The sequence below is a fragment of the Sebastes fasciatus genome, chromosome 10 (genome assembly GCF_043250625.1).
Source record: "Sebastes fasciatus isolate fSebFas1 chromosome 10, fSebFas1.pri, whole genome shotgun sequence".
Classification (NCBI taxonomy): Eukaryota; Metazoa; Chordata; class Actinopteri; order Perciformes; family Sebastidae; genus Sebastes; species Sebastes fasciatus.
This window is the reverse complement of record NC_133804.1, coordinates 21428288-21456022: the sequence shown is the minus strand read 5'-3', so window position 1 is coordinate 21456022 and position 27735 is coordinate 21428288. Positions and strand designations below refer to the sequence as shown.

At 41.3% G+C, this 27735-nt stretch overlaps 1 protein-coding gene across 6 annotated transcripts in view; it reads right to left on the bottom strand.

Annotated features, from left to right (window-relative positions):
• Window positions 1-24: 24 nt before the first annotated feature.
• The window catches only part of apbb2a (amyloid beta (A4) precursor protein-binding, family B, member 2a), a 44633-nt gene continuing 16922 nt past the window's right edge, over window positions 25-27735 (bottom strand). For 5 of the 6 annotated variants that reach the window (XM_074648983.1, XM_074648979.1, XM_074648981.1 and 2 more), the window contains 6 exons: window positions 12513-12627; window positions 5996-6071; window positions 3673-3753; window positions 3470-3585; window positions 3156-3338; window positions 25-2397 (listed from right to left, as the gene is read on the bottom strand). In XM_074648983.1, the coding sequence (XP_074505084.1) occupies window positions 2221-2397; window positions 3156-3338; window positions 3470-3585; window positions 3673-3753; window positions 5996-6071; window positions 12513-12627 (748 nt within the window). In that variant the 3' untranslated portion in view covers window positions 25-2220. Of the gene's footprint in view, window positions 2398-3155; window positions 3339-3469; window positions 3586-3672; window positions 3754-5995; window positions 6072-12512; window positions 12628-15152; window positions 15176-27735 lie in introns of those variants that run through there. The other variant, XM_074648985.1, reaches the window with a different exon arrangement.

Genomic DNA, 27735 nt, shown 5'->3' with positions numbered 1-27735 from the left:
TGGCCGCGGTCGGGGGGGCTGGAGAAGGATTAGTTAACACTGTTTTGCAAGACGGGCTTCACTAGATATAACTTTGCGGTTTTGGTGCTTCCGTGTAGTTTGTGTTGGAACAGCATAGCCACATGCGAACAAGCATGGGACACCGACCCGCAATGATTTATAAGAGTTTAAGTGTAAGAAGTTACAAACTTTACCTTTAAATAAAGCCAGTAGTATTTAAATCTAACACCAAAATACACAGTGTTATTGATCTGCCAAATTACATGGAGCATGTGAAAAAAAGTCGCCCTTAAATGCCTTTAGAGCCATTATTACTCAGCATTATTACAGTGCCTTTGTGTGCCATAAAGAGCAGCCTTGCCACAGTCAGAATCGAATCAAACTGCATTACGGCTTGGTCAATGTCATTTCAATGTCACTACATGATGAATAGCTATTACAGTACATAGGATTCCACTGACCTGACAAATTAGAGGACTGCTCCTTTTTCTTTTGGTAATGCATTTATTGTCACAACAGATTACATTTACATGGTGTAGAGATGAGTGAAGAACAGAACGGAAATGAATTACAGCATCTTCCTTGTTGGTTTTGTGGGTGTTCTTTTCATTTCGATCGGACTGCATTCAGAGTTCATGTGCAGTGCAGGTTGTGGACACGAGCCATAGGAGCAGTGTAAAGGTCTTGATAGCAGTGACAGCAGACTTTCTTTTTTTTTTTTTTACTGCTGTATGTGCATATTTGTGTGTGTGTGTGTGTGTGTGTGTGTGTGTGTGTGTGTGTATGTATATTTTGTTTGTGAGTGGGAGTAGACTGGCTGGATTTACTGAGAAAGAGAAAATATAGTTAACCCTTCCTGTATGGCACAGATTTAGTCTTTTCCGTGCTTTACAAGCAAGGCAAACACTGTTGTGTACCACAGTTCTTAACAGCCTCGAGTGCTTCACATCTGCCAAAGTCAAAGCCTTGATCTGGAATTTCTTGCTACCGCATAAATCTTGGGTGTATGCATAAAGATTCCTGAGGAAATTGTAAAGTTTGAACATAAGCAATGTAACATTCTTGAGCTTTTGAACTCAGCTTTTCTCTAATGTATGCAAAAAAACAAATTATAAGCTTCAAAATACATTAAAAACTGTTACCTTTCTTTTTCTGATCAACTCATCCATCAAGGAATAGAAAGTAAAACTCGTTGACTGACAATCCTTAATTGTGATTCTGTAAATGGGGCAGAGAGTAACATTTTAGTCACGTACGTATGGGTCGGAAATGGGCCAGATTTCTTGTGCCAGTGTAAATCCAGTCATGGTCAAGTGGAGATGACTTGTGCTAAGAGCATCTATTTCTTGTGTGTTCACCACTCTTCTAACAAGAGACCCTTATCAACTCATCAACATAAAACATATCCCATCAAGAAAACATGCAAAATCAAAACCCACATCTTTCCCATTTTCTGTCACCAACACTTCACCTCTCCCTCATATCTACAAGTTTTGTGCCCTAAATTCTCTCTTCCTACGTACAATCATTTACATACACTTCACCATTACAATCGCTTCATTCATCCTCAAAGGAGATGTTACGTTTTTGTTTGTTTCAAGTCTGACGCACATCGACGGGATCAAAACATTTTTTTTTTCCCATTTGGTTGGAGGGAGCGTGTTGTCAGGTCTTGTCTGTCTTTTCTTATTTACTTGTTAAAATCCCATGACAGCAAGTCGACACCTTTTCTGTCCTGGAAGGCTCCTGTAGCGTTGGCGTCTCGGGCGTCCAGTCCAGGTGCTCTTACTGTGCTGATGAATGTTTTTACAGGAAGGGACAGAGCATGAAAGAAAATGGAGTAAACCAATGATTGGTTCCATAAACCAGTCTGTCAATAGAAAGTTGATCTTCTAGCCCAGAATCCATATACAGTAAGGGCCAATGAAGCCAGCAGGTGGTTTCCACTTGGACACAGCAGCGTTCAAAGGTCAAAGTTCAACCAGTGACAGCCGTTTTCCCATTCTTCCTCATGAAACATGAGTTTTCTTATAATTTTTTTATCATCAGGCGTACTGGAGGATTGTTCTTCTTTCCTACATCTGTGGTGGTGTTTGTTAACATGTATGTACATCATTGGTTACCATGGTTGGTACTGATTAGGTGTTGTCGTGGCGATAGTGTGTGAGTGGCGTCCAGGCATTGGCTGGGGGGGTGGGGTGGTGTTGTCACTGGTGACGGTCATTGCTGGGGGAGTTCCGGCGGCTGTTTCTTGGGTTTCAGAGTGTCTATGAGTGACTGAACGCCACGTTTCACACTGGTGGTCACCCGGCGGGTCACCGAGTCCGGAGAGGGCGAGGAAGAGGAGCCAGCGCGTTGGGAGGGCGGCCGTGCCACCAGACACTTCTGATACCGCAGCTGAGGAAGAGGTGGACAGGGTTAGATGAGTTTCTTTTATTTGGGTTTTGGGATAAAAGGAAGAAGTTATTAAACAAGATGTTTGTTACTTGCAGTTTGTAAGTAATTTATTAAAGGAATCGTTTTTAGAAGTTTGGGGAAATACGCTTATTCGCTGTCTTGCTGAGACTTAGATGAGAAGATTGATACCATCTATGCATTAAATATGAAACAACTGCCAGCAGCTTAGCTTGGCATAAAGAATGGAAACTGGGAAAAGGTTAACCTGGCTCAGTCAGAAACCACAATGTGTAATTCATCCAACTATAAAGCAATGAATTTCTGTCTGTATGTGGGTTTGTGGGTCTGTTCCGCGCATATCTCGAGAACCGCTCATCCGATCAACTTCTCACTTGGCAGGTGTATTGCCGCGGACCCCACAAAGTGCTTTGTCAAATTTGGTGCAATTTGTACACGCAACATGGTCGATATCAATAAACCATGAATAAACAAGAACACAGCGCTCTGTGCAGCAGCGGGGTCGGGACTGAGACGAGCATGTCGTCTGCAGCTGGCAGACCGGTGCTTACTGCAGTTTACTGCTGGATATACTAATGTTTTTGTTTTTTTCTTCATTCCCTGGAGTCAACACAAGCGGAAAGCCAACTGGACGCAGAATTAAACCAGTGTATTTCACTGGTGTTCAATATTCATTTCGGAATAGTGACAATACAACACATAACATCATCATTTCATGACAAAAAGAAATATGAACTTACCACACACGCTGCCTGGACAGCCTCAGACACGTTGCCTGCGTTGGGGTCGCACCAGAACGCATGGCACTGGAAATGCTGGCTCCCAGTATCCATAACAAAGGCAAATGAGTGCACATCTCGTCCCACGCCCATGAAGGACAAGAAACGGACTCGACACTCTACCAACACCTCCTCTTCCTCTTCCTGCACACACAGCCAAGAGGAGAATTAGATCTGTGCTAAACTTTACTCTATTACATGTAGATCTTCCTCTTTAATCTACAAGCACATTCACATCTTTTATTTATCGGTTACTGCAACAAACGGTCCCTTGCCTTTTCTTTGATGACAGCCAGAGTGGTGTCAGCAATACTCAATATGACAGGAGTCCAGTCCTCTTTGCCTGTAGTGGTCAGGAGGTTTTCTAGGGCCCCATTTATGATGTCCATACCTGCGGACAAAACACAGGGGAGCCTGAACAGTGAGACAGTTGCAGGATGTGTTATGACGTGTGTTTCAGTATTAAGTTCAGGTTTACCTATGGGGCGAGACACAGTTGTCATACCCAGATACAGGACATGAAACTTCTGCACCAACTCAGTCTTTGGTATGGGAAACTCTGCAGAGAGAAAACACACACACACACATTAAAACACACACGCACATACCGCCCGCAGGGAATTTTATCACATGACAACATCTAACACAAAGTTTCAAAAGTAAAGCCCACACACGATAATTGGCTTAAACTTGGGAAATAAACAAACACTGGTGAATATTTTAATATTTTATGGTGTTGTTGACATGATTAGGGCATGAAAAACATATCCACACACGAGCACGATGCAGGATTTCAGAGTTTTCTGCATGAAAACCCAGCCGTGCCTGTTCACACTGGCCTGTAGGCAGAAAGGATGAGTGAATGAGGACGATCAAAGATGTTGTATCACCTGCATCTCAATCAGCATAGGAGTTAACATCATTTACCCTCAGGACCTCGCTATTACTAACACACCATGCAATTAGCTGCATAAGCTTGAGATGGCTTCTGACAAGGTAAATGCCAAACACTAAACGTGGATAAATGTTTAACTGCATAGTTTAAAGATTGTTAATAATGTAACGGTCATTATTGTTGAATTACACATTCACTTCAGTCGGTAACTGAGGGCATTTATATACAAACCTAACGCTTCAAAACTTTAGCTCAATTTTGGTGAGGAAAAACTGGCATGGTGTCGGACACGTACCTTAAAAGGACAGAAGTGTCAGACAGAGAGGATAAAGTGAGATATACGACTGTGAGCATTCATGCAAGGTTATAAATGTCGCTAAACGGAGAGACTCGGTGCTCTCAGCCCTGAACATTCTATGTTGATGGTTGTGTGCCCGCTTGCAAGTGTGTATTAAAACTCTGAAAGACGCTCTCTTGTTTTTGAGTCCTTATTAAACAGAAATTGCCGCCACACATGGCCATATTTAAAGGGGTTCCTTGACCTCTGACCTCAAGATATATGAATGAAAATGGGTTCTATGGGTACCCACGAATCTCCCCTTTACAGACATTTCCCCTTTACAGACAACCACACCCAGCAGTGATGTCAAAGTGTCCTGGAGTACACCTGCACATCACTTTTGCAAGGTGAGAAGTTAAACCACTGGAGGTCAGTTGAGTTAAACTTTAAATAGCGATAAACCAGCCCACATATGACATTTGCCTCATTTGGAGTTTCAGCCCATTTTGCACAATCCTCATCTTAATTCCTCATCTTATTAATGAGTTTCAGAGATTAGCAATTCATCATAAACTCATCTTCATGTGATCGATATGGACAGAATAAGGGAAATCAATCAGGGATAATGGCTTTTGCCTGGATTCACCTCATCAGTGTACTCTATTAAAAAGTCCCTAATATCTCACCCATTCAGTATGAACTGCTAAAGTGCTAAAAACAGTAGTTACATGAATGATTCATTCATTTCATAAATTAATTCCATATTTAAAGTAGAGCTCAGACAGGCCAGATGTGATGAGGACAGCAGGGCCATTATCCTAGTGTTGCCACTCATCCCAAATCATTCTGCGCTAATCTCCTAAAATGTGTCCCAACACGGGATTGTATGCTCCCAGCGACCCTGAAGAGACTTAATCCAGAAGAGAACGAGAACTGTTTTCCATCATTTTTCAGTTAAAAGACTGTGAGTTCAAGCAAGTGATAGTTTTAAAGATGTGAGGGATGTTTCACCAATAAGTTCTTTGATCCTGCGGTTGGGATGGGCGCCGTGAAGCACCAAGCCTCGCCTGAAAGAAACACTAATTGGGTTTTAATGAGGTCGACTTCCTCTGTAAGTGAAGAGCCGGTATAGTTCTTTTATATTCTGATGCCGGAGCTCCTTTCCCCCACGCTCAGCAGATACACACACCAGCTGAAGTTACAGCAGAGGATGAATTGTGCTGGCGCTTTTTTCCTCTTTCTTCCTGTAATTACTTGGGACTGAGAGGAACAAGCGTTGGGACTTGGCGAAATAGGAAACGGTGAATAGAATTAGCGCTGGGAGGATAAAGCTCAGTGATTGTGGAGCGGGGAGTTGTTCTGAAGTCAGCATTATCTGTGTGTAATAGAACCAAACACTGCTACCTTTTCTGTTAACAAATGTTCACAGTCGCTCCTGAGGCGATAAGGTCATTTTTAAAAAAAACACGCATATATGGTTTCAGATGTGGAGGAACGCTGTAATGTGAGACAAGAAATCACAGCAGGGAAGATAGTACACGCCTGACAAATCCAATTCGCTCCATGAGGGAACTACAAAAGAGAAAAAGAGTGTGTGTGTGTGTGTGTGTGTGTGTGTGTGTATACCTTGTAGGGGTACATCGGAGCCGGTCTGGGAGGAGCTGCCAGCTGCAGCCTTGGCACTTTTCCTTTCAGCCATAATCTTGAGAGGAAAGCAGGGAGAAGAAAGAGAAGACAAGAAGAAGGGTGAGAAAAAAAGAGACGAGGAAAGTGATCAGAATGGGAATGGGGAGAAGAGAAGGAAATAATAAACTTTGATTGTCTCACAAATAAGCATCAAAAAAAGTATTTTCAACAAAGATATGATAACACAATTTAAAGGATAAGACTGGTGATATATTCTATATTTTATTTTATTGTCAACAAATCCAATGAAAAGTCCAAACCCAACAGTGTGTTAGTCTTATTCTCAATACTTTCTGACTTCCCAAATACATTTGTTTCTACTACAGATGTAAATCTTTAAAAAACACAATATATTAAGGCTGCAACTAATGGTTATTTTCATTGTTAATTAATCTGTCGATTATTTTCTCGATTTTTTTGTTTGTTTGGCCTATAAAATGTCACAAAATGGTGAAAAATGACGATCAGTGTTCCCTAAAGCCCAAAATGACGTCTGCAAATGTCTTGTTTAGTCCACAACTCAAAGATATTCAGTTTACTGTCATAGAGGAGTAAAGAGACTAGAAAATATTCACATTTAAGAAGCTGGAATCAGAGAATTTTGACTCTCAAACCAATTAATCGATTATAAAAATAGTTGGCGATGAATTTAATAGTTGATAACTAATCGATTAATTGTTGCAGCTTTCAAGGGTTATTTCCTAAAACGTCTTGGCACTGTAGTTGTTAGCAAATTTGACTCAAACAGGAGTAAACTGTGTATTGGTGACTATTTTCAATAATGGATTTGGTGCGCTGGTTGATGGATGAGTGGATTGACTCAGAGTAAACTACTGTACTTAATCATATTGAAGGAAAATGTCACCCAGTGCAACAATATAGCTTACTGATGTGATTTTAATAGTTGCTGTTGGACAATCATGGAGCTTTATAGCACAGAGCAGTAAGCTGTATCGGGTATATCTAAATACAGTTGTTTAAAAAGACATTTTTCTTTCTCTCTTTTCTTTGTTTTTGCTCTTCTGCTGCAGTGCACACACTTTATAAAGTGTTGAATAGTCTGCATGGCCCCTGCACTGAGCTGCTGCACTCGTCCTGCTACAGATACTTGATTAATTGGAGGTGTCATTAATCAAAGTCTGTGGTGAGTCTGCAACTCTGCTCACAGGGGAACATGCAAGACGCACACACACACGCACACACACACGCACACACACACGCACACACACACATACACTTCCTCTCTCACACACACACATGCACACACAAAGGAAGCCCGCTCAGCGCGCTGCGCAGCTGCAAGACTCAGGTCACCAAGTTTCTCCGCTGCAGTAAAGAGAAAACTACCACTGTGTTTAAAATAGGCAATGTGAAGAGGCATTGTCACACACACATAAAAACAATACAGACACACAGATACACATTCTTCCTTCAATTCAGGGTAGGAGATAAGAAGAAATTAACGGGAAAAGAAGCATTCCTCTCTAAATGGGTCAACATGCCTCTAAGGGAAAAGATAGTTCCAGGTAGATTCATCCTTCACAAGGTCACTGCTGGTCTGAGGACAGACTTGGTTTCTCATTGTGTACAGAAGACTATTATGTGTACCACACTGAAGAAACCATTACACTGATTTATTAATGATTGATTAATATCACTTAATATTGCTATGTATTTCATATGCTTCTAAATCTCAACTTAAATCCTTAATTCAAAAAAGGACAGAACAGTGTAAGCCATACTGTGCATATATGTCTGTAAAATTACAGTCTATTTATATGATTTTAATGGATGTCAAAATATCTACAGCTGTGATTCATGCAGAGTTGCTTCCGTCATACTTTTCGTTCGAGTCACAGCTATATATATTTTGACATCCGTTAAAATCATATTGTTTGAATATTTGTCAGACAAAAACAAGACTAAAAAGTAACCATTGAAAATGAGAATTATGACAACCTTTATTAATATGGTTGATCAATGAATAAAAGCTATAGAATAATGTGTATGATGGACGAATGGACAAAAGAACTAAATTGTGTTACGATGCAAAGTCTTATGCATGCATCTGTGGAATCACAAACCGTCTCTCCTGATTAGTAAAACAGTTTCCTCCACTGCACACAATATCTTTTGTTCAGAAGTTGCTTTAGCTGTTTGACCTGTTGCACCACCGTTAATAAGAAGCATCTAACATTCAGTAATGTTCTTTCTCTGACAGTAATGTGTTCTGACGTTACCGGTTCCTAGAAGAAACAGATTTATGGACTAAATTCTTCTACAATCCCTTGAGAAATAGACAAGAAGCCGGACCAACTCTGTGCACTTCTAGGCAAAGGTATTCAGGTGCAAGATAAAAAAAATACATAACTGCAGGGCACAAATCAGGTCTACACACCGTTAGGCTCTAAATAAATAGTTTATTTCTGTTTTTCTGGTGTGAAGTAGAAAAAAAGACAAGAAATTGGCAAGAAAAGTCTGTTTTTCTCTTTCACACTTGCCTGAGGAAGAACTTGTAGATCAAAATGTTGCCTTGAAAAGAGAAAAAAGAGAAATAGACTATTTATCTGGAGCCAAAAAGTGTGCAAACCTCATTTGTGCCCTGCAATTAGACAAGAAGCGACAACAAAACAGCTGGGACAAACTAGGAAAACATGCCGGCTAGCACGGCGACAGCTAATGTAATATTATGAAGTGGATGTGGATGTAACGTTAATTTTTCACCCATGACTGCCAACCCACCCACCAATCAAACACTATTGTTAAGTGTGCGGATGATACGACAGTCATTGGGCTCATATCCAGCAACGACGAGGCTGCATACAGGGAGGAGGTTCAGAACCTGACAGCATGGTGTGACACCAACAACCTGGTCTTAAACACCGAAAAGACCAAAGAAATCATTGTGGACTTCAGGACCACCGAAAAGACCACACACAATGCAATAACAATGAAAGCAGAGGCTCTGGGGAGAGTCTCCAGCGTCACCATCTCAGAGGACCTCTCCTGGGCTGACAACACCTCAACGGTAGAAGGCAAAGCACAGCAACGCCTTTATTTTCTGAGGAGGTTAAGAAGAGCTAACCTCCCCCAGAAGCTGCTGCTTCACTTCTACAGATGCACCACAGAAAGCATCCTGACAAACTGCATGACAGCCTGCTACAGCAGCCGCACCAAAGCTGCCAAAAAAAGCCCTGCAGCGTTTTGTGAAAACAGCACAGGACATTGTTGGCACAGAGCTGCCATCACTTGACCACCTTCACAACACTCGCTGTATCAGAAGGGCCAAAAACATCATCAAGGACACCACTCATACCGGAAACAATCTGTTTAAGCTCCTCCCATCAGGCAGGCGCTTCAGATCAATCCGCACACGCACAAACTCCAAAGACTTCAAAACAGCGTTTTCCCAACTACCAAAAACATCCTGAACTCTGACATCTCCTCTGTCTGAGATGAACACGTGTAATAAAACCGTAATGGTCGGAATGTGCAATAATTATCTGATGGACACTAATAATAATCTGGCATCTGGCAAAACTGGCATCTCGCCAAAATACATATTGTATTTTTATATATTGTACTATGTTTTATATTTTTTTACATTCTCTTTTTATATTGTATTATCTTTTCATTACCACCTATGGGATTGTCACAATCTAATTTCGTTGTACTACACAATGACAATAAAGGGCTTGAATCTTGAATCTTAATCCTGCTTTCAGTTGTTGCTATCAGCTGGAAAGAGAAATAAATTCCAGGATTAATGTCGACAGTCAACCATCTAAATCTTCCTCTAGATGTTCGCTAAAGAAATATGTAAACATTATCCAACGTTTTTAGCTTCTCCTCTCAAACTAAACCCAGACGATGAACAGTATTCCAGCTTCTGAATGATTCACTGTTCTGCACTCTGCAGTGGAGAGCACAGGTAGCTGCGGTAATGCTAGGTGAACAGGACAACTGGATTTACTGAGGAAAGTCTGTTTTTATACTGCAGAACAGAGTGATGGACTCTGTGTGTGTGTGTGTGTGTGTGTGAACAAGTAAGCTTTTCCACTAACCTTGCGATGTAACCATGGTAACTGTACAAAGATGGCGATGCTTATAAGACATTTTTAAATACATGACAAAAAAGAGACTAAAATTTGACTAATGAAAACTAAAAAATTAGACTAGACAAAAATTAAATGACTAAAATTTGACTTTTTATGACTCAGAACTGAATGGCGTCACAATGAGACCTGCAAAGATCAAGACTTTCAGACAGAAACCTTCTGGATACCTTCAGAGTGAGAAGAAGAGTCAATCTATATGGAGTGTGACATACTCCCCAGCAAGTCTGTATGCTAGCTTGTATCGGACTTAAATGGAGAAGGAGGTTTTGACAAAGTTGCCAGGTGTCTGAACTTAAAAAAACCATCCGGAACTATGGCTATCAAGATCCACAAAAAGAGTGAGGATTACATCATTCAAAGAGAAAGTGGACATGCTGGAAGCTGTCAGGGCTTTTTACCCTGAGAGGAAAATCATGGTGACAATTTCAAGTTCCGAGACCTTTCATGCGTCGCTTTTGAGATGCTGAAAAAGGAGCCTCGGGACCCAATGACCAATGAGAAAGAGAAACAAAGTTGTCGTTGTCCCTCAACAAAATTTGCCCTGTTACAAACCAGCTGCTCCGTGCTCGAGGCATCAAAGCTCTGAAGGGTATTGGCATCCTTCGTACAGACCTCAAACCGAACAATATTATGCTCGTCAACCACAAGGACCTTCAGGGTGAAGTTAATCGACTTTGGTTTGGCCTTTCCAGTGTTAAAAAATTAAGGTTGTTAAGGTCATGCAACCTTGTGCATAAAGGGGTGACATTGGGCCTCCCAATATCTGAAGCTATTGATATATCGGGACTGGGATGTGTCACTGCATTCTTATATATATATATAATAGGACATGATGAAAGCTATTGTACATCTGCTGGGTCAGCCGGGGGACAACCTGCTGAGTGCTGGAAAGAACACCTTTGGAATATTTCCGCAGGGAAAAGGGCTCCATCAATCCAGGGCGGACGTTAAAGTCACCAGATGAATATAATGTGACCACCGGTGTTGAGCCCCAAGTTTCATTGAGAGTTTTTGACATTGAAACGCAGATGCCATTCAGTACAAAGATTAGATGGCATTGCCTAAGGCACAGTTTGGTCACAATGGCTCACCTGGTGTCCATGAAGCTGACATACAGAGGCAGGAGGCGACAGGGCTTCAGCTGCCAATGAATCATCAATGAAGGAGCCTCAGACATTGGTTGTTCCATTGAGGAAGATTCAGCCGCTGATGAAAACTATATGACTAAGCTTTAGCTCCTGTTGTGGCCTTTGACAGAGCCTCAGTTCCCAGGGGTTCAAAGGACATAGATTCTGATGCAGTTTGTTCCAGTAACAGAGACATCACCAGTGCTACATACGATGATATTGACTTACATGATGGAGTCTCAGGCACTGCTACTTCCAGTAATGAAGATTTAGACAGCTGCCACTAGACCTGCTGATCTGGACAACATTGACCCTGCCAGGAAAATCTGTTTCTGAGGATCTGCAAATTCTTCTGCTGAGCGTAAAGAAGCCATACGTCGAATACATACGATCCACAATAGGCCCAAATGATTATATTCAGCATATTTGCAAAGTCATGTATGACATTTAAGACTCTAGGTTGGCCCTGTTTTTGTGGCGCCGCAAAGACCAGTGCAAGCAGCACTCCGACAGCTTGGTATTTTCTGTCACCTTGAAGTTTGTGGTGCCTGTCTTTGTGGTACTACAGTGCCCAGTGCAGTGCGCACAGTGCATATGTGGGAGGAGAGACGCAGGAGGTTCATTCAGATGAATCAGTACAAAGTGAGTTGTAGGTATTCAGAACCACATCTGTTTCTGGCACAACCAGCTGCTGCCAATCTGAAAAGACTGTTTCCTGCATCCAATAATCCACTGTGCATGAGCCTACTTTTTTGGACAATTAAGGGTTAGGTGATCATCATCTATGCGTAAAATCTGGAAATAACATGTGACCATGTTGTATTTACCAGGTATTTGGTATTAGATATAGAGACACACACACACACTGAAAACTCTCGCTCTGTAACTTGAATCTTATCTCCTCCCGTTGCTTTTAAGGCTCTTAAAAACCATCTCTCTCCTCAGCTCTTACTTCTCTAGTGAAAGATAACAGAAATCTTGTGAGGGCGCTGCAAATGTGTTTTGCACTTTTGGCTATTAGTTTTATATAACAACAATGTAGGAGTAGCGTCTGAGGTTACAACCTTAAAAAGCACCTCTGGATAACTGCATCAGCAGAAAAAAAAAAAGAATCTCTCTCTTTAATAGTCCCCCTGATTAAAGCTTGATAGCTTGTTTCAGAGCAGCAGATAAGCTCATTCAAGCGGAGGCGGCGACGGTAATGACACCCACCTTGGAGCAGATTTCGTGGAGACTTGTCGCGATGGCGGCGGCAGGAGTATCACATCGGAACACGTGGCACTTCAGCACTCGCGTGTTCTTGTCTCTCGCCACGTAGGCAAAGTCCCTGAAAACACACAAAGAGTTATTATCGCACATGAATTCCTAATGCAGTTAGAGAAACAAACTTTATGGCCCTCGACAGCAGATGTATCAAACATTTGGCTTTGTTAAAGGGGCAGTAAGTAAGAATCTCTGTTGTCCCATAATACAAATGATTCAGTAAGTATTCCTCACCAGGTGGGTGATCTTCCAGCCTGTATTTTTTATTTAAATTTCAATGATTTATGCAAGTTTCTTTACTCATTCCCAAGCTGCCCTCTAATTTTTATGCTTCTATGGAAGGAAACGTAAAAGAACAAACCAATACGGATATCACAATTAACTGATGGAGAAAAAACTGAATCATTTTCAACAAAAAAGAAACAAAAAAATCAAGAAAATGTAGTATGAGGTAAGTGTCTGTCCAGTAAGGGAGATGGGAGGGAACAATTGTGGGCAATTTAGGCTGAAGAAAAACATGATGAATAACCTCACTGCATTAATAGCCCCATCACAGAAATCTATCTCTTGGTATATTTGCCTTAATGACATTTGTTCCATCTCATAACACTTTTTCATTTCATATACTATATGTGGGAGAGCCAGGTTTTATCCACTTAATGTTAATGCACTGAATAGCTGCTACTAGCTGTTTCTTCAGCAAATAGAGTAGTTTCCCTCTCTAAGCCTCCTTGGAGAGCCACCTTTGGACATTGTTGCATATTAAGATTAAACCCATCTTCCCTGAGGGCTCCTATCTTAGGGCCAATATGTGGATATGATTGCCAATTTGTATTTCACATTCCCCTTCAGCATTTTTCTGGAGTTTGTTGGGTTCATTTTTGGCCTTATCAGCAGCATCTTGAAATATCTTAATACATTAGTGTCTATTTGAAATCCCTCCCAGAGTTTTGAGCCCACATTTTATGCTCATTCCCCTCATCAAGAACTGTTATTGGAGTGGGTTTTTACACATTTTCTTCATTCTGTTTGTGTTGTCAGGAGGTGACTCTTTGCAAACATCAAAAAAAGTCTGTCCTTGGGCCTGTCTTATGTTCGGAAACTACAATTTTCCATCCCCCTCTGCGCCTGTTTGCGTTGTCAGCTGTTCAACAGGCAAAATGACAACACACAATTATTATTATTACCACATTTTGCATCATGAGATACTGTATTTACCTATTTCTTTGTTGGAGCCCTGCTCTAATTAGCGCCCTCGTTTATTGTGAAAATGTTGCTTCATTATTTGTGTCATTTACAGGCTTCCATTATCTTTGCTGGTGTTGCTGTAATTCCAGTCCTTGAACACCGGTCAAGGTTTATTTAATGAATAGATTACTTAATTAAAGCCCCTTTAACATGTGGCCGGTTGTGTGCTGTTGCTCCGTAAACAACAGGTTTCTCTGTCTGTAGGCAATCCTGAAATGAAAAATAGGGGTTGCCATTTTTTTGGCAACAATGACACACACACACACAGGTACACACACACAGGCATACAGGAAGGCAGATGTGTGTCCCAGTGCCCGAGGAAACTATGTGCCGAGCGCTTCATAGTGGTGCCACATGGGAGAAAAATTAGTATGAGGGTGCGGCTGAGAGAGAGGAGGCTCCATCGGGAAAGAAACTTTCTGCAGAAAGTGGGTGGGAGATGAAACACAGCCACATGTGGGAGATACTACACACACACACACACACACACACACACACACAAACACACACAAGATGAAAGCTGCACATGACACATTTCTCCCTCATTAACAGGTGAGACAAGCTGCGGAACAAAAAGGTAGGAGGATGTGTTTCCAGCCGGGGCTGAAATGATTGAGTAAACAGATAACGCAGAGTGAAAGAGGGGAGTGGGGACATGCAGAGAAGCCAACTGGACGGCGGTGTCGCCAGATGCGGCTGAACAGCTTCATGCACACACACACACATACACACACACACACACACACGCGCTCCCAAATAACCATAGACCTTAACAGAAATATGGCATTCATCACAGCGGGCTCTTTGTGTTTATGAGTCCATTATCCGGACTGTCTCCTCTGCTTAATTGTGTGCTCACACACTTTGGGTCGATAATGCTCAGCGCCTGTGGCCAGAGAGGAAAGTGCAATGGGACGTGTTTGTGTGTGTTTGGTGTATGTGTGTACGCGTCCAGTGCGCTTCGTTCAGGGACATTTGAGCAGCGTGCCACCAAAGCAGCATGAGTGGCCTTGCCTCGCACACTACAAATGGTTCTTTTATGACTTCTGTACCCACTCTGGGGGATCAAAATGCCATAAAACAACATGCAACTCTTAATAGGAAATAGCCCGTGGCCGATTTGGCTCGCTGATGATTTAATACCGGTGATTTAGACCGTCAGTAGATGCTGCTGCACTCCTGTAAAGAGCAACAGTGACTCTGGGCGAAGCAAAGCCACTGATTTGATACCTGGGGTGACAGATGGGATTGCACAAAAGGGGTGGGGGGGGGGGGGGAGTCTTGGCACCACGATTACTGAAAACAATGGAGAGGCACGATCACACCACAAAGAGCAGTTACCTTTCTCTGGATCCCGGGAAGCAGAAGGGAGGAGGGAAAAATGAGGGAATGATGTGAGGAAGGAGGGTAATGAAGGAAATAGGAAGGAAAGAATGAATGAGTTACAGAAAGAAAGCAGGATGGGAAATTAAGAGACAGGAAGAATGAAAGGATGAGAAAATTGCCAAAAGATGAAAATGGAGTGGAAGGTGGAAAGAGGAAAAAACAAGAGAAACGTTAATATACACAACAAACTGAGTCAGAAACAGTCACAATGCTCTTTCACCTCAATCAAAGTGTTCCTGTGAGATGTGTTTTATGTTGTGTGTGTGCACTGGAGCTCAGGTCTGTGTACTTTTCATTTCAGTGGCTTAGCGTTCCACTACATTATGACACAGCACACCTTTCCTGTTAGATGTGCTAACATACTCGCACACACACACACCTTGTTGTTACTGCAGCTTTCCCTCCCCTTATACTCCCCACTTCCCTCTACCTTTTCCTCCTCTCCATCTCTCTTTCATCCTCCCCTTTGCATTCGCTCTTTAATCTTCCTCTCCCTCTCCTCACTCTTCTACTCGCTCTCTTTTTTCTCTGCCGACAGGAGAAGCCCCCAAAAAAAGAACAAAGATGCAACACAGAATGATTCATATCAACAGCGCAGCTCATCACAGCCGCTCTCTTCCATATTATAGTCCGTGACGCTCCATTATCAGGAACACTAGAGAGGAGGCACAGGCTGACTAAAGAACAGAGGGCTAATTCAAACATTGACTGCCTTTGATTCTTTGATGATCCACTTAGTAAGAAGTTTGTGTGTTCGTGTGTGCTTGTGTCTGTCTGCACATATTTAAAATGCATCTCTTTCTCTCCGTGTTTGAATTTCATTCATGATTTTCTTTGCTCCGAGTCCATTTACTTGCCATTATACTTCCCTCCATGCCTTCCTCCACTGTCAGACACTTTGGTGGAATTGGATTTCAGGTGTCAAAATCCTGAAAGGTCCAAAAGCTGCTCTCCACATACCTCTGCAATATGCCACTTTCTTCTATTCTTTTTTTTAACAAGTATTTGCATATGAATATCAGGCTAAAAGTGTTGCAAATGCTTTATTACTGATTGGCGAACTTCATCACACCTGATTCAAACCCAGGACGGACTCCTGCCTCCCAAAGAACCTACAGTATTGTCACGATCACACTGACCTTACAGTATATGACTCTGACATCACAAGACAACATCTGGAAATGCATTTTTTTACTCTAAACTCTACTAAAAACTGAGCATTTCAAAATATAATAAAATATTTTGGAATACAATGACCTAAGTTTGGTCTGGCAGCATCTTTCTGGCGACTCTAACATTGTCTATGACGACTCATTTAAGATGTTAGTAAAGCTAATCATACAAAACAGGTGTTGTCATTAAGTCATATTTACACAGCCATAAAATGGTGATTTGATGAGTATTTCCGGGCAGCAGCGCAGCAGGTAATACTGTTCATCTGCTTAACTGGCATGAGCTGTGATCAGACCACTAGTTTATGATCATTCAGATGTCGGACAAACATAAACAAAACATTTATGGGAACAACTAAAGTGTGTGTTTGGCTGCAGCATAGCCCTGTATAGATAGTGGAGCCAAAACCTGCAGATTTTTGACCAGCCACCAACCAAACTCAGCACAATTTTTAGAGTATTTAAAAAAACAAATTTTATTCTGGTGGAGGTGAATGTTTAAGTATTTTCATTTTAATTTAGTTTTTTGCCTACAAAAGAGACTAATTCTGTCTAAAAATGTAAATCAGCCTTACGAAACCCTACATATGTAATGTGTATATTATTGTAGAATGTAAACTCAACATTAGGACATGACCTCAGTGCCCTGACAACATCTGTCTGCATTCTTTTATAGTTTACCGACCAAATTAGGAAAAAGAGCAGAATGTATTTTTTCCTATTGATTTGACACTTGACAGAGATCTTCATGAAAACAACCCAAAAAGGAAAGTGTGAACACAGGTTGCTTTCACACATAAACTGTGTTTTCAACTAGGCGGCTTAGTGTGGAGACAGAAAGAGAGAAAAGAGAAGAGAGAGAGAGAGAGTTGATGGCTTACTTTGGCATTGAGGAGCAGTTATCCCTGACCTCAGTTAATGGAGGGGGTGACACATGGTAGAGAGACGTAGGCAGCCAATCAACGAACAACTGAAGATGAATGACACACAGACCTCAGAGGTGTAGGGAGAGTTTTTGGCAGGGAAGTGAGGACGGAGGATAGATAGATAGATAAAATGTCGAAAGAGGGGAGTGATGAAGGCGGGAGGCCAGAAAGCCAAAATGAAAATGTCGGAGTGAAGCAGAGAGGAATGGGAACGAGGTGCGAGACTCACTAAGGGGCTGGATGGTGGAAGAAGAGGTGGAGGAGAGCAAAAAGAGAGGTAAAAAGAGGTACGAGATGAAAGGAATGAAAGCAGAGAGATGAGTTAAAGCAATACTCCCACCACTCGTGTTCTTTCTCTCTCTCCACATATTTCCAGAGCTGAATAAAGGATGATTGACTCACTACTACCAATCTCTCTTTGATCCTGATGCCTGTGAGGCAGGCTCGCCTAGAGAGGATGCGTACAACTCGGAGATTAAATGAGGTCACGGCGGCAGATGTATGGCGAACTGGGTTTGAGAACGTCGCACAGAACCGTCAGTGTCTGCAGCTCTGACATCACCCCCACCATCAGTAGCACAAACAGCACTGTGTGTAGTAGTAGTAGTAGTAACATTAGCACATGTACACTTGAAGGTAAATCCCACCCACACATACTGTAACATGGTTTCAGTTTGCGATATTCAGTGCCTGATGCATTCCCACATTTTAGTTATATGTTTATATCCCCTATACCTGCAATTATTTACCCATTTGTTAAATTACAAAAAAGCCACCAAATAGGGTGTAGAAATGTCACAAAACTGCTGACAAATGCTGATGGCAAATGTAAGAAGAAAAAATCTATAATGCAAAATGCTGTAGAGCACTGATTCTGAGGTTAGTTGTGAAATTGACGTCTTTGCCTCCATTATAATGGTTTTCTTCTGCATGAAATAAGACTATTGATTGTTAGTGTAAACGCAAGAAAGCTGCAACCAAAGCGTCGTTCGTGTTTGGTCAATGAGCTGTAGCGACGAGCTGAAGTCAGGGACTGTCTTAAAAGTGCATGCAAAACGGCCAAGAGAGCTTTCCAGATTTTTGTCAACAGTTTTCTGACAGTTTTGTTTTTCCGTTGACACTTTAAACCAACTTTGTTTTCATCTGGACCTCTTTCCATTATATTCACCGCCTCAAAGTCATGCAATGTGGTCCGATGAAAATCTGGCTGGTTTTATGACCTATACTGCAGCCAGCCACCAGGGGGCAATCCAGATGTTTTGGCTTCACTTTTGGGAAGCTGTCATGTCGTCCATTTTTATATACAGTCTATGGTTTGTCCGTTCTGGGCTACTCTAGAAACATGGCATCCGAGATAAACGGTTCATTCTAAGGTAACAAAAACACAACGATTCTTATTTTCAGGTGATTATACACTAAAGAAAACATACTTTTGAATATTATATATAGTATATATATATATATATATAAACAAAAACAGATTAATATCAACATTAACCATTAAACAGCTTTTACTTAAATTTGGTTTACACTCAGTTTTTTCTTCTTTTTTTCAGGTAATAAAACAAATAATTCTATATTATTTGATTAATTGAGGTGCATTGGGTAAAATATGATGCTGTTTTGTATTTCTTGTGAGTAGCTAAACTTATACATACTATGAGGAATATAATTGGTAGTAAAAAACAGTTTTACACAGATTGAGGCATCTACTTCTGGTAAAACTACGAATACATACTGTAATTTTGTGAAATAAATAGATACAGATAGTAGCTTCACGTTAGACTGCATCTGATGTAACATTGTTTACTTTTGACCAGTTATCCATAAAAATAAGAAAATTACAAGAGTAAACAATTAAATAGTCGGAGGAATAGAGGTGCATCAGTGAGTTGATGGTTTTGTAGTGTTTTTTACCTTTTAATTTTTTGCACATAAGCATTATACTTTGCAAATGTAATGCTCAATAATTTAGACTATTTTCACTGAAAATACTGCATAATTAAAATGCAAGACGTTTTCGACAAACTTTATACAGCATGACTTCACTATACATCTTCAGGTGCTAAAATGGTGTAATAAAGCTGAAGTGTCCACAACTGGTGCCGTAAAAGAGGCTTTTTAAGAGGCAGTGGAAACAACACAAATGGAAGTAGTCCCCAGTCTGCTCTGCTGTACTTTCTCCTGCTCTGTAGCTCCCAGTATCGCTCAGTAGAGACTCTGCAAACCATCTGTCACGCGCACACACACAAACACACAGAGATCCGCGGCATCACACACACTTCACACAGACTTCAATTATCAAACAGCTTTACAGAGTGTCTGGGTAATGCCGGCCTCTATGCTAATGCACTTACATATGCTAATTGCACAGCCAAATGCTGATTAGAAATGTCTGAGGAGGAAGTTCTAGTGACTCTCCTGTCAGCAGAAAGCAGACGGGGAGTCAGCGAGGGCCAGGTGTGTGTACAGTGTGTGAGCATGCTGGGAAATATGTTCTACTTATTGATTGCAACTGAACTGGTAACTCTATGATTACTGACAGTGTCGTGACTTTGGCTTCGGTCCAAAGTGGATGTGGATCTGATCCAGTTTCACAGCGAGACTCAACACTGAACTGTGACAGGTGAGAGCAATGCTAGAGTGGAGACAACAGCTGGATGGTGATTTAGAGGAAAAGCCCTTTCATCACACTGTAAAAGAGAATAAAAGAACACCTCGCAGGTATATTTATATTTAGCATCTTTTCCCCCTCCAATTATTCTCTTTTAAAAAGCAGTTTTTTCTTGCAACAGTTGTGCGAGACTCTTGTTTTATAAGCTTGCTTAAAAACCTGATGCAGCGTGAAATCGTTCTCAGTAAAACAAGCAAGATGAATAAAATTATCAGTAGAAAAAGGCAATATGAACACATAGAGATGACAGCTATAATAATATTCATGAGAATTGGAAGAAGTACTAAAAGATAAATCCACCCTAAAGCTCCCTTAGTAAGTGCTGAAAAAGTGAGGGAACGTTTCTGCTGTCGCAGCTGAGAAAAACGCATTTTTTATTTCAATTAATTCAAATTCTGTTGATGGAGCTTCTTTGTCTATATTTATTCTGCTGGAAAATTCCCAATTTTCATTTCCAAACTCAATAAACATTGCAATACAGCGCTGTGAGGAAATTATTTTTAAAAATTGGACCCCTGAGTGCTGATAATTGCGTTTGCAGAAAACGGTGTATGTTGCTCATGACTGAAGTTAATTGTAGTTTATTGTAATGGAATGCAGCATAAGGTGGTAAAAAGCCCAATAAAAGTCAAAGATAAAACCAGAAAGAGGAGATGCAAAGTAAACACTTTACAAAGCCATCAATAGGCCTCTACAGAGCCGCTGACAGATATTGGCTTAGTTTTACAGTATACTGCACTATTGATGCAACGTTAGTGTCCACTAACTGGTATTTACAGGTGTGTCACTAGCATGCTTAGATATCCAATATTCTAATTAAAGCCTGACTAATACTGGATCTTTGAAGCCAATACCATTATCAGTATTTGAGGGTCTAAAACACCTGGTAAATATATATTGGCTAGAATTCATTTAACATGAACACGCCTTTTTGAAGGATCCTTTACATTCGGTTATCACAAGCGTGTGCTTAAGATGCACTGAGCAGAGCATTTTACAGTTAAAATATAAACTTGTCAGTGTTCTCTTTATATTACATCTTCTTAAATTACTTATATTATCATTTTATTTCTTCATGTTGTCATTTTACTTCTGTCCTCCTTTGCTGCTTCCCAAACTTTCTCCATTTTTTGTAGTAGTTTTTCCTTATACAAATTGAAGGAATTGGACAATGTCATATGTTGTACAGATTTTAAAGCCCTCTGAGGCAAATTTGTGATTTTGGGCTATATACATTAAACAGACTTGACTTGGTGGACAAACTCTGTAATGGTGACACGGTTTCTAAATTACCTAAAACGTAAGGTTGCGTAAATCAACGTAAATCAATCAATTGTTTGACATTTTGGGAAATAAATGATTCACTGTCTTGCTGATGAGATTGATGAGACATTCGATACCACTCACATGTTTGTGTGTTAAGTATGGAGTTGGAGCTGGAGGCAATTAGCTTAGCTTAGCATAAAGACTGGAAGCAGGGGGAAACAGGTAGCATAGCTATCTCAAAAATCCAACAACCAGAACCTCAAAAGCTCATTAATTAAAATGTTATATCTCATTGGTTTAATCCATATAAAAAAAAAAGGAAATGTAAAAAATGATAATCTGTGGTTTTAGGGGGACAAAGTCATGGTCACCTCACTGTGACAACAAGAGTCTGGAGAGTCACTGCACCTGGCTTTTGTTCAGCAAGAAACAGTTACAGTTGTCACTCCCCTTAAAGCACACACAACAAAAAATGTAATTGTGTTTATGGATTAAACAAATGAGACACATCGTGTTAAAGTAGACTGTATAAAATATGGCCGTAGTCTCTGTGACGTCACACATAGGTTTCTGAAGAGCCGTTGCAAAGGTTAAAAGGTTAAAGTGGGCAGTGACAACACAGCCTAACTCCTGACTAATCCAGAAATGGGTAAAGAGATGGATCATCCGTGGAGCTGAGGCGGGCCGGGTGACGCAGCAGAGCAGACAGCCAGCAGCTAGAAACCTGAGAAGGCACCTTTACCTGTCACCCAAAGCGACAATGCCCTCATTATGCCTGACTTTAAAGCCTTAATATAAATTAAACGGGTGAGTTATATAACATTTCACCCCCATACAGTTGTCATGAGCGGGGATATTAGCTATAGAGACCAAAACCGTTTTTTGTACCAAGCAGTAAACATGTTTATTTCTCTGTAAATGTAAATTCAGGCATTTTAACATGGGGGTCTATAGGGATTGACTTGCTTTTGGTGCCAGCCTCAAGTGGCCATTTGAGGAACTGCAGTTTTTGGCACTTCTGTGTTGGCTTCATTTCTCAGCACCGGAGGTTGCCTCTTGGTTTTTAATCAGTGGGCGTGTTTTTGAACTTTGGACAGAGCCAGGTTAGCTGTTTTCAGTTTTTATGCCAAGCTAAGGTAATCGTCTCCTGGCTCTAGCTCTGTACTTAAAACATGGAGATTAGTATCTGTCTTCTTATTTCTCCTCAACTCTCGTCAATAAAATACAATTTCCAAAACCATATTTCCCAGAGCTATTCCTTTAGTAGTGAAGTGGAACAATGACGAAGAGAAGTGTCTATGGAGCAGGATTTGGAAGTTAATTTGGATCTCACTAAAAGCAACACCAGTAAAACCACAGATGCACTGGAGTACTTAAAGTCTGTGTGACAACTGAGCAGGGTAAAACCCCTCAGCGACCTGGTGAATTAGTCATGGCCCACAGCCATTAGGCCTAATGTAGAATGTCTGTGTGTAATTACCTCTCCACACCGTAAACTTGTTTACAGCACCAAGATGAGCAGCGAAAATGAGCACCATGGCCAGGGGGCGCAGCGAAAGAGGAGGAGGTACCACATGACACATATTCCCTGTCTCTTTACACACACACACACACATACATACAATCACCAATATTGCCCAAGGCAGCAAAGAACTAGGCCAAAATCAAGTCGAAATAATAAAAATAAAACTGATGTCTACGGTGTATTAAACTGCGTACACAGCCCACGGCGCTGCTGGTATGATTTGAGCAGACAGTTGACGTTGTTTACAGCAAAAGCAATGCATCAGTTTGATTCGCCCTCAGTGCCTCTGCATCGTTTCTAAGAAAACGCACAGATTTACAAAGCTAATGGTGAAAACGTGTCTTGCTAAAAGGGGAGAAACACACCACAACCCCAGTTTATGTTCAGGCAGCTTTGTGACCCAATTCTGAGCATTCGGTGTGGCAGAGAGGCAAATGAGAGAGGGAGGGGTGACAAGCTGAGGAGACACACACACACACACACACACACACAGCTACCATGTGTCAACACTCGTCGTATTTCATTACATATTTAAGAGCAGAGATAGGTGGGTGGGCGAGACGGAAAGACAGAGAGTGTGTGTGGGGAATGAGGGGAGAAAGAGTGATTCTGGGTGGGCAAGAGAGGGAGAAAGATGATGTCCTGCTGTTCTCTCTGCTCTTGATCATTTATACATCACACTGCTCTGAAGTGTATGTGTGTGTGTTTTCGTACACAACTGCCGATATGCTCGACTGAGACAGAGCTTCAGTGAGATGTCACTTCAGTATGACGCCCCCATGCATGATCTTACTAATGTGTGTGTGTGTGTGTGTGTGTGTGTGTGTGTGTGTGTGTGTGTGTGTGTGTGTGTGTGCGTGTGTGTGAGAGAGAGAGATAAACAGAGTGTGTGGGAGAGCGCAGGGATTTGGTGTCGGGTTAGTGTAGAGTTATGCCAAGCTCTACTCATGGTGCAGTTGGATCAAACTGTATGCATATAACCTAATTAGCTGCATGTGCCATAAATCATTATATTTCATGCACATACAGTAATTAGCCGTCTCACTCTCTCTCTCTCTCATTCTACTTACAGTGGATATACTAATTATTCTTAAAGGGTCAGTTCACCCACTTTACAAAAGAAAAAGAAGTTTACTAATTGATTAATTGATTCATCTTTTGAGTTATTTTTCAATCAAAAATACCAAACACCCCGTAGATCCAGCTGCTTTTCTTGGTCTTATGTGATATTAAATTGATAATTTTGGTTTGGGCTTAAGCAAATTTTAAAGACTAAACGATGAGCTGATTAATTAAGAAAATAATCCTAATTTACCTCAATTTACCTACTGTGGGAAATAATTTCCTGTATTGCATGCATTATTATATGAAAGATCAATTGACAATCACCTTTCTGTTATTTTTTTTATCATGTTTAAATCAAACTAAAAGACAATGGTGTCTAGAACTGAAAGTGCCTTTAAGAAAATGTAGCTACCATACATGCAAGGTTAACCATTAAAATGTTGACAGCAGATTCAGATTTTGAAAATGCTGAATCCAACACAGAAATTGGAAATATAGGTGTCTAGGTGATCAATAATTTCCAAAAGGTATAATGGTAGGATGGCACCTATTGTGAACTCCACCTTAATATGGGACTTGTGCTAAAATATAAAAATCGGTGCACCATTGAAGGTGTTTCAGTCTGCTCTCAAGAACAGCCCTCTATTGTACTCTGTTTGATCTACAGTAAATCTATTCATATCGAAGCCTGGAGCCTGTCTTATTTTTTAAAGTTTAACTTCATTGAAGTTATTGAAAATGTGGCTGAGGACAAGAATATTTTCTCCCACAGTATCTACTGTAATAATGTAGATTTAGTAGATTTGGTTTTATTTGAGATATTCACTCACTACTTTCTGTTGATAGTCTCTTTAACAACAGTTGACTGTGTGTTCTGTGGATTATCCAGTGATGCAGCATCGGGGCAACTCTGTGAAGACCATAAACAAAATCCCATTAATCTCCTTTGTATTGAAGTGGAGGCAGAAATCTCAGAACCTACTGTCTGTATGACTAGATACCACAAAAAAGGTTTATTTATTAATGTCTTTGTAATTTGGGTGAACCAGCCCTTTAAATGGCAACATGCCTTTTGAACAAGTGATGCAAAAACAGCAGACAAATCAAATACATGTTATTTGTATGAATGTTGATGTTATATTATTGTCAAAGCTAAATTACATATTACACATTCCACTTTTATAATGACCATGTCTTTAATACGGACAGTGTTGTTTGGTTAAAGGAGCAGTGTGTAACATTTAAGGGGATCTATTGGCAGAAATGGAATATAATATTAATAAGTATGTTTTCTTTAGTGTATAATCACCTGAAAATAAGAATTGTGTTTCCGTTAGCTTAGAATGAGCCGTTCATATCTACATAGGGAGCGGGTCCTCTTCACGGAGTCTGCCATGTTGCATCACCATGTTTCTATAGTAGCCCAGAACGGACAAACCAAACACTGTTAACTTTTCCTGCTTGGGCCGGAGTCGATAACGTTACTCGCTCCCTACACTGTTGCTCTCAATCTCTTGCTTCACCACTCACTTCCCACGTACACACACACACACACTCTAAACACTGGCGCTGCTCCAAATGACCTGCTACTCTACAACAAATGGCTCTAGAGAGGACCATTCGCGTTTCCGTGTCGGCCACCGTAGCTCTCCAACACGCTTGGAACACGGGAGAGGCTTCAGTTGGTTGCAATCTCCTCACCTCACCGCTAGATAGCGCACAATCCTACACACTGGACTTTAAAATGAAATGTTAGTTAGTGGCTGTTCTGGAGCTTTTGATCATATCATATATGATCTTCATTGGTTGGACAGTTTGATCAGTGCATAAACAGATAACTAGACTTAAATTGATTGGGTTCCTTCGCTGATCACTTGCTAAAATCTTTCCAAACAAGTAAGTTATTAGACCCAACAAAGCTTCCAATCAGCAGGTTTCTCTCATTTGAATTAGAGGAGTTGGTGTTAGCCAATCAGGGTCAAGCATCAGCACTCTGTTCCCTGTGGGGACCTCAAATTCATTTACTAGTTTTACCTGCATATTTGCAAATAATTGGTTTGTCAGTAGTCTGATCCTGAGCTGCAGGAAGATTTTGAATCATAATCATGAAAAGTGATAAATGCACACTTCTAAATACACTCTGTCAAAATAAATCATTTGAATAAAGTGAGATATTGATTCTGAAATAACTAAGGGGAGATTAATTTACCACCTCATACATTTATTCTGCCAGACACGTCAACAGCTGCCCGACAGAAAACAAACCTACATCAAGCATTTTCAAACATGTTGAGTATTCAAATATATTCAGCTTAAACAGTCTGAGGCCATTTCTGCCGTCTGTAGTCTGAATACAGGGACGGGCTACAGGCAGACGCTGACTGCGCCAGCGTCCTGCTGTGTTCAGCCCTGTATGATCAGCGAACATCAGCATCGCCTCACATCGCCGCCCGCCACGGCCCGGGACCAGCGAGGGTTTTATCGGGAGGAGATTTATTGGCTGGTGGGGCAAGGGAGGGGATCTATAGGAGGAGTAATCCGTCAGGAAGACATGGATTACAGCAGGTGTGCCTAACAATGCTAATGTAAAAAGAGAGAGAGGGACGGTGAGAGTGTAAATGCAAGAAAGAAGGAAGACATGTTTGTGATTTTTAAGGTTTTTTGTGTACCTGAGTGTCTTTGATTGTAATTGTGTGTGTGTGCGTGTGTGTGTGTGTGTGTGTGTGTGTGTGTGTGTGTATCTGACATATGACTCTGGGCTGGAGAGTGAGTGGGGACACAGCTCCGGACATAATGACCCTTTAGAGAATGAGGGTTTCTGGGAGGCTGGGCGGACATCTCCTGACATGAGGCGCGTGTATGTGTGTGGAGAAGTGGGAGTGATGGATTGTGGGTAGATGGACGGGGCCGACGTGGAGGAGCGATGACTTGCAGGGAAAGAGAGAGGTCTGTATGGGGCTCAAATCGGAGCAGGAGTGGGAAGGGAGGGCCATCAATCACTCTGGCATCTATCGAGTGGGTCTAGGTGTTCGGACCCCGTCCCTGGGGGGCCTTCAGAGGGGGCCTTGCATGTTAATTAAGGTTACTGGGGTCTTGACATCCGCAAATAAGCTGCGGTTCAACTGGGATGCACGACTGGAAGAGGCTATAAACCAAACATGCACAAACTCTCTTCATTGACATAAATGGAGGTGATCGCTCGGGTGTGTTCAGCATTAAAATATTAATGATACTGGAGGCTTGCGTGTCTCCTCTCCTCTCTTTTCCTTTCTTCCCCTCTCCTCTCTTTTCCTTTCTTCTCCTCTCCTCTTTTCTCTCCTCCTCTCCTCCTCCTCTCTTGTCTTCTCTTCACCTCTCTTCTTTCTTCTCCTCTCCTCTCCTCTCTTCTCTTTTCTTTTCTTCTCCTCCACTCCTCTTCTCTCCTTTCCTCCTCTCTTCTCTTTTCCTCTCCTCTCCCTCCTTTTTCCACATGCCACAGCTGTCCACAGAAGGTCAGCAGTGGTGGGAAATAAGTGAGAGCTGGAGGGAATAAGCAAGCACTGCTGCCCACTAATGAATATGAATGAAATGTGGAATCAGTGTGTGTTTGTGTCATTATGTGTTTGTGTGTTTGTGTGTGTGCTCTCGCACATCTGCTGATGAGCCATTAGCGAAGAAAGGTGACGATAGTTCGCTTTAATAGCAGGAAACACACATAGACATCACAGGGCCATACAGAGACACTATTAAAGGGCGTACATCACAGTGGCACACGTCCTCAGCTTTAAAACACTAAAGTCTCAATCCTAATAAGTGTCACATGCCGGCAAGGACAAGAAAACAAGCAGGACCTGCCGCCCTAATGTCGTAAATCATTTCACTCTGGCATTTGTTCTTCGCTTAGTGTTTCCCTGCTCGTTCCTCATCCTCC